Source organism: Papio anubis, chromosome 18, assembly GCF_008728515.1.
Source record: "Papio anubis isolate 15944 chromosome 18, Panubis1.0, whole genome shotgun sequence".
NCBI lineage: Eukaryota > Metazoa > Chordata > Mammalia > Primates > Cercopithecidae > Papio > Papio anubis.
The window spans coordinates 3720146-3727188 of NC_044993.1; the positions used below are offsets into that span (position 1 = coordinate 3720146).

The 7043-nt window shown below is 47.5% G+C and overlaps 1 protein-coding gene across 1 annotated transcript; it reads right to left on the bottom strand.

Annotated features, from left to right (window-relative positions):
• Positions 1-2813: 2813 nt before the first annotated feature.
• Positions 2814-3348, bottom strand: LOC101023029 (40S ribosomal protein S12). The gene has a single exon (XM_031658042.1). It carries the CDS (start codon positions 3247-3249, stop codon positions 2851-2853), a length of 399 nt encoding a protein of 132 aa, XP_031513902.1. The 5' UTR covers positions 3250-3348; the 3' UTR covers positions 2814-2850.
• Between the last annotated feature and the right edge of the window lie 3695 nt (positions 3349-7043).

Genomic DNA, 7043 nt, shown 5'->3' on the forward strand with positions numbered 1-7043 from the left:
ATCCTCTCCAGAATCCAGCTCTGGCTGCGTCTTTCTTTTCTGACTTAAGCTCACTGGACTCATTCTTGGTGGCTCTCATCCCCACCCTCCCCCATGGCCCCTGGATTGCGCCCTGGTGCGGATGCATCTGCAAAGGTCCCCAAAGAACTGAACTCTGCTCCTTACTGGAAGAAAGTTGCACAGCAGCTGCTTTGCATGCAGGACCTTCTGCTCAGACCTGCAGCCTGGATGCGGCAATGCCTCAGTTATGGGATTTCTGTAGGGTGGAATTTTCTGGAACCTAGGAATGTGCACACCTCCAGAGCTCAGTTTGCTTTGAGAACACAGAACGATTTGGCCCGAGAGCTCTGGTGAGAGTGGAGGTGAATGCAGCTGGTGAGAAAGGCAGCTCTACCTAGGGCAGGAGGAGGTGGAAGGGAGGGTGACCCCAGTGGGAGTCGGATTTAAATTTTTCTCGCGCATGTGAATGTAACCATTTAAAAGATACTACAGCAACCACCCTTTTCTCACCCTTTTCCTGCTTCTAGATTAGAACTTTACACCCAAACATTTAAAGTCTCCAGAAAAGTTCTTTAGAATAAAGAACTTTCAAAATAAAATGCATTAAATACACAATATTTATTGTGAGTTGATTTAATAATTACCTTGTAGATACACTATAATACGATGTAACAACAAACTAGCTAATCTTTTGTTTATTTCCCAAACATTTATTGTGCATCTACTATGTGCTGGACCCTGTACTAGGCACTGGGGATACAGTAGAGGATAAAACAGACAAAAATCCCTGTCCTTGTGGAATTTTCATTATGGAGATGGATGGACAGGAAAAGATTATAAAGAGATAAATAGGGCCGGGCGCGGTGGCTCAAGCCTGTAATCCCAGCACTTTGGGAGGCCGAGACGGGCGGATCACGAGGTCAGGAGATCAAGACCAACCCGGTGAAACCTCGTCTCTACTAAAAAAATACAAAAAACTAGCGGGGCGAGATGGCGGACGCCTGTAGTCCCAGCTACTCGGGAGGCTGAGGCAGGAGAATGGCATAAACCCAGGAGGCGGAGCTTGCAGTGAGCTGAGATCCGGCCACTGCACTCCAGCCTGGGTCACAGAGCCAGACTCCATCTCAAAAAAAAAAAAAAGAGATAAATAGGATGAGGCTGGATGGTGATGCATGGAGAAGAGAAAAGTAAATGGAGGGGCAGGAGCCACGGTTGTAGATAGGTGCTTAGAGAATGTGCACGAACGCCTGGTAGGTGCTCTGAGGCGAGGGTGGTTAGTTCTGCCCATTTTACAAGTGAGGGAACTGATGTTCAGCTGTTAGTTGAATGAATAGCCTAAGGCCATCCAGATGGCAGCCTTCAGATTTTAACAGTTCAGATTTGCCTGATGCAGTATTTAAGCTCTCAACTATTTGTATTTAGCACATTATGTTTTTAAGAGTTCAACTTGCTTTCTCACACCGTGGCTGCCCCACCCCAAAACTCCCCCTCCCCCCGCAGAAATGATTGTCCCTTTTATTGGTGAGGAAACGGAGGCCCAGGAAGTAATCTGCCAGCAGCCCTACCAAGCCCAGACAGCCGGCTGGACCTCCGTGTCTGCATGTGAGGTCGCAGATGGTCCCGCTGGCTCCGTCCTGCTGGGGCCACTGGGGACATCCGATAGGGAAGGATCCCTCCGCATCTCTGCCCAGAGTGACCTCTGACATGGTTCAGTCTGCAAAGCTCCAGCATGGGCAACCATAAAGCTGAGAGAGTGCAGATTCCAGGGAAGATTGAGGCGTTTATCGCAGGAAAGCCTCCCTAATTGTTGTCAACCTAAACCTCTGGCACCCTGCGTGACCCGCAACTCCGGATCCTGATCTGAGCCTCTAGGCTCCGGGATGGAGAGAGGAGACCCGATCCTCCCAGGCAGAGGCGAGAGGAGACCAGCAGCGAGCACTCGGTGTCTTTGCCACTCACCTCTTGGTTTGTTTTTGATTTTTTTATAAAAAAGAAAAAAGAAGAAAAAAAACAGTCTTAAAGTGGGCCTGCTGTGCTCAGGTCACCAGCGCCTACTTTCAGGGGCAGGGCTGGCTTAGGGGAGCCAAGGACAGCCACCTCCTTTGCAGCCTTTTTCAGGGTCTCATGCAGCAGAAGGGCCCTGCCCTTCGCATTTGGTGGTGCCTGAAGCCCTTCCCAGGGTGGCTCACCAAGGCCTCATCCACCTCCGCTCTGAGAAATGGCCCGGGGGAAGCTTTCTTCCCCTGGTATATACGGTTTTCAGGTATATTTCCCCTGTTTGATTTTTAGTTTTCTAATTAGGAAAGGAAGAGATGTCTGTTTGAACAAATTGACCAGTAGAGATGAATACAAGGAAAAAGTCCAGGCCTCCTCCCCGAAGCCACGCCCTGCAGGGAGAGCAGCTGTTGGCAGGTTGGGGAACGCCATTCGGAAATGTTCTCCACGTGCTCAAAACTTTTTATTTTGGGCTTTCAGGGAGGGGATTACCTTACACATTGTCCTTCAACTTACTTTGTTCACTTATTTATCATGGAAAAATCTCAAAATCACTATGAGAAAGTCTTTTTTTTTTTTTTTTTTTTTTCAGAGTATCGGATTAATTTAGTGAACCAACCAGTTAATGCAATTTCTTAAAGTCCAGTCATTTGCTTTGAGCAATGAGAATTATATAACCCAACCCATTTCATCTTTTCCCTGGGCTGCCAGGAAGCTCAAAGTTAAATTTCATTAAGAGCTGAAGTCATGAATTCCCTTCTCTGTTCTCTCCTGGAACTAGATAGCCCTACCGAGCCCTTCCATGTCATAACAACAGATTTTTTTTTTTTTTTTGTGAGCCAAAGATTTATTTATTCATTTCTTGCATTTGAAGTACTCTTCGATAACATCCTTGGCCTGAGACTCCTTTCCATAGTCCTTAACTACTACACAACTGCAACCAACCACTTTACGGGGTTTCCCCTCTCTGTCAATTTTACAGAGGCCTACCCATTCTCCTAGTTTCTTGTTGTCATCAACCTTAATTAGGTTGATCTGATGTTCAGCACAAAGGGCCTCCACCAACTTGACATACATAGGCTCATCACAGTTGGATGCAAGCACACAAAGATGGGCTTGGCGCTTGTCTAAGGCTTTGGCAGCTTCGCGAATTCCACGTGCTAGGCCATCGTGGATGAGGGCGGTCTTCAGCACCTCTTGTAAAGCAGTATTAACGTCCATTACACCTCCAGCAGCAATGCCTTCCTCGGCCATGGCGGTGGGTTACGGGTGAAGCGGAATCTTGAACGCACCCAAGCCTCCGCCTCCGCGCGACTCCGCGGCGGCAGGGAAAGAGAACAGATTTATTTTTAAATGCATCTCCTTCCCACTCTGGATTGTAAGTGTCTCACCAGGAAAAGACATGTTTGTTTGCTTTATTTTATAGTGTACTTTCTCCCTCCATCCAGTGTCCAGCATATGCCCAGCGGGTTTTGCTTATTAATGATTAATGCTGGTGCCCAGGAAGCCCAGAGTCATTGCTCCTTTCGCCTTTTCACTGGCTTTGGGTCTGGCACAACTTTCCATTTATGCTGATTTCTATTCCGCTTTGTTTTAAAGGATGTGCAAAATTATTCTTGGCACCAGATAGGATATAAAACTTAAATGTATTTAAAAGCAAAGAAAGCCATCAAAATGATGGAATGAACTGATAGATCAATTCTAAATCATCCCGGAGGGCTGGGCACGCCTGCGTCTGCATTTGTTTTTCAATTTAGAGAATGACACCACACGAAAACAAGCAATGACATTTATAAACACTTAATTTTTCTCTAGTAAAGAGCTATAGCAAGAAAGTAGAAAGCAGAGGAGAGTTTCCATTGGGCAAAAACAGGTTGAAGGTTGACTAAATGCAGTAAAATGGAGGAAGGAAATAATCATAGAAATTGCTCCCCAAACGGTGATATGATCCTGACGTCAGGCCAGCCTGAGCAGAGAAAGGCCCCGTCATGCTCCGTCATTTATTCAAGAGACAAGATGGGCTGGCACAGTGGCTCATGCCTGTAATTCTAGTATTTTGGGAGGCTGAGGCGGGCATCACCACCCCTTGCCATAGCCTGCCCCTGTGCATGTCTCCTCTCTGTAAGCATCCATGACCCAGCTGTACTGAAAAGCCAAAGCTGAGCCAGAGGATTCCTCCTCCTCGGCAGGTCTCCAGCTTCTCATGGCCACGATGCACCCGTCAATTATGCAAGGTCCAGTGATGCTCAGTGATGCCCAGAGATATCCAGATGCCCAGTGAAGCCCAGTGATGCCCAGAAAAACCCAGGGATACCCAGATGTCCAGTAAAACCCCGTGACATACAGTAATGCCCGGTGATGTCCAGTGATGCCCTAGTGATGCCCAGTGGTGCCCAGAGATATCCAGATGCCCACTAAAGCCCAGTGATGTCCAGTGATCACCAGTGATACCTAGTGACATCCAGTGGTGCCCAGTAAAACCCAGTGATATGTAGTGATGCCCAGTGATACACAGAGATGTCCAGAGATATCCAGATGCCCAGGAAAGCCCAGTGATGTCCAGTGATGGCCAGTAAGACCCAGTGATGTGCAGTGATGCCCAGTAGAGCCCAGTGGTGCCCAGTAGAGCCCAGTGGTGTCTAGTGAGGCCCAGTGATATCTAGTAAAGCCCAGTGATACCCAGAGTTGCCCAGTGTCGTCCAGTGATGCCCAGTGATGCCCGGCAAAACGCAGCCAGACCTGTGATGGCTGGTGGGAACAGTTCTTCCACAGTCCCAGTGCCAGCCCATTCCGAGCACACTTCCTTTGCTCCACAGCCAGGAAGCTGCTGGTCTGTCCCACGAACTGCCCTGGGGTCTTCTCCTCGCGAGCGTAGCAGTTTCCCTCCCGTGCCCAACCCCTCTCCTACTTGCAGACCGTTGTCATCACTGCAAGCCTCGTGTTTAGCTTCCATAAAACCCTCCTGACAAATCCGTTCTGTTCTTTCCTTAATCATTCCTGCTTCAATTCTCTAAACAACGCCCGATTTGTTGACATCTCCAGGGATGTGCAGCTAAGAGCTGTACACAGAATCCAGGTGCAGTTTCAACAGCCCCAGATAAAGAGGGATCAAGGCAGCCTCTCTCCTCGGAGGCCAGGGGGCTCCATGGCCCCTGTCCACACCCTGAAAGATGGGTGGGTGGAGCCGAACTGTCATGGAATTTTTTTTTTTTTATTTTTTATTTTTAGACAGAGTCTCACTCTGTCGCCCAGGCTGGAGTGCAGTGGTATGATCTTGGCTCACTGCAACCTCCGCCTCCCAGGTTCAAGTGATTTTTCTGCCTCAGCCTCCCCAGTAGCTGGGATTACAGGTGCCCACCACCACACCCGGCTAATTTTGATATTTTTCATAGAGATGAGGTTTCACTATGTTGGCCGGGATGGTCTCGATCTCCTGACCTCATATCACAGTAATTTTTACCAGTGTGATGGCACTGTGGGTAATGCTGGCCAAGGAGGCTTCACTTGCCCTCAGTGCTTAGATTGTTTTATTGTTTCTTCGCTTATTATTCTGTTGCTGTATGCTCACCATAAAAAAAAAAAAAAGAAAGAAAGAAAGAAAGAAAGAAAAAGAAAAGAGAGTACATATATGCAAAAAGAAAAAGGGAAAAAACACCATCGGAATCCCAACCCCGGGGGAAGACAACTACTGCTAAGATAGCACCTGTCATCTGATCTAGGGCGGGGCTAATCACATAGATTCTGGAGTTAACCACAGGAGTCCGGATAATTTAATCTCTCTCTGCCTCCGTTTTCTCATCTCAAACAAGATGCTAATAATAGTACCCCCTGCTGTGAAAGTAAACAGTTCCTACTACAGATAGGATGGGAGGACCCCAAGATAACAAGAGGCTCCTGCAGGTGGTTAGGAATCAATGCTTTTCTCCTTCTAAGAGACTTTCTCTGTGCATTTATCACTTAAAAAATTGGATTATACTGTTTGTAGTTTCTTGCTCAACTTGGCTTTCGGTTTTTTTTTTTTTTTAAACCTTTATGCCATGTTGTGGGAGCTGGTGCTGTGAATCTACGCACTTAACGCAATCCCCAAAGATTCTGCCATCAGGTGGATCACGAAGTCAGGAGTTCGAGACCAACCTGACTAGCGTGGTGAAACCCCATCTCTACGACAAACACAAAAAATGACCTGGGTGTGGTGGCACACACCTGTAATCCTAGCTACTCAGGAGGCTGAGGCAGGACAATTGCTTGAACCTAGCAGGTGGAAGTTGCAGTGAGCCGAGATCATCGCACCATTGCACTCCAGCCTGAGCAACAAGAGCAAAACTCTGTCTCAAAAAAAAAAAAAAGAAGAAGAAGAAGATTCTGCCACCAGCTGCCAAGGGGTCATGCTCTAGAGACATCTTCACTATTAGACCCCCAATGCTTGTGCATGGCAGAGAGAGGCTCCAGAAATGTTAGCTTTTTCTTTGGAATTTTCCTGAGTTGATTTCTCCTCTGAACATTAAACACAACAAGCCCACATATCTCAGCTTCAGCTGCAAGTGCAAATTGCATCCCTTGATTGATGCAGCAGACACGTTTTGCTAGAACAAAGTCCAGTGTTGGCCTGGAGTTGTGGCTCACACCTGTAATCCCAGCGCTTTGGGAGGCCAAGTTGGGTGGATCACCTGAGGTCGGGAGTTCAAGACCAGCCTGGCCACCATGGAGAAACCCCCTCTCTACTAAAAATACAAACATTAGCAGGATGTGGTGGCTCATGCCTGTAATCGCAGCTACTCAGGAGGCTGAGGCAGGAGGATCGCTTGAACCCGGGAGGCGGAGGTTGCGGTGAGCCGAGATCACGCCATTGCACTCCAGCCTGGGCAACAAGAGCAAAACTCCATCTCAAAAAAAAACCAAGCAAGCAAACAAACAAACAAACAAAAAAAAAACAAGAAAAAGAAAGTCCAGTGTTAACTGAGACACTTGAGTTTATTTCTTTTTTCTGTAATGTATTATTCTCCTGTGAGTGAGTGGTTTGTGCATTTTTGGACTGGATGGACTTGGCC

What these genes read in the sequence shown, in the direction of transcription:
- LOC101023029 (XM_031658042.1), bottom strand. Translation starts at nt 3,249, where the DNA reads ATGGCCGAGGAAGGCATTGCTGCTGGAGGTGTAATGGACGTTAATACT.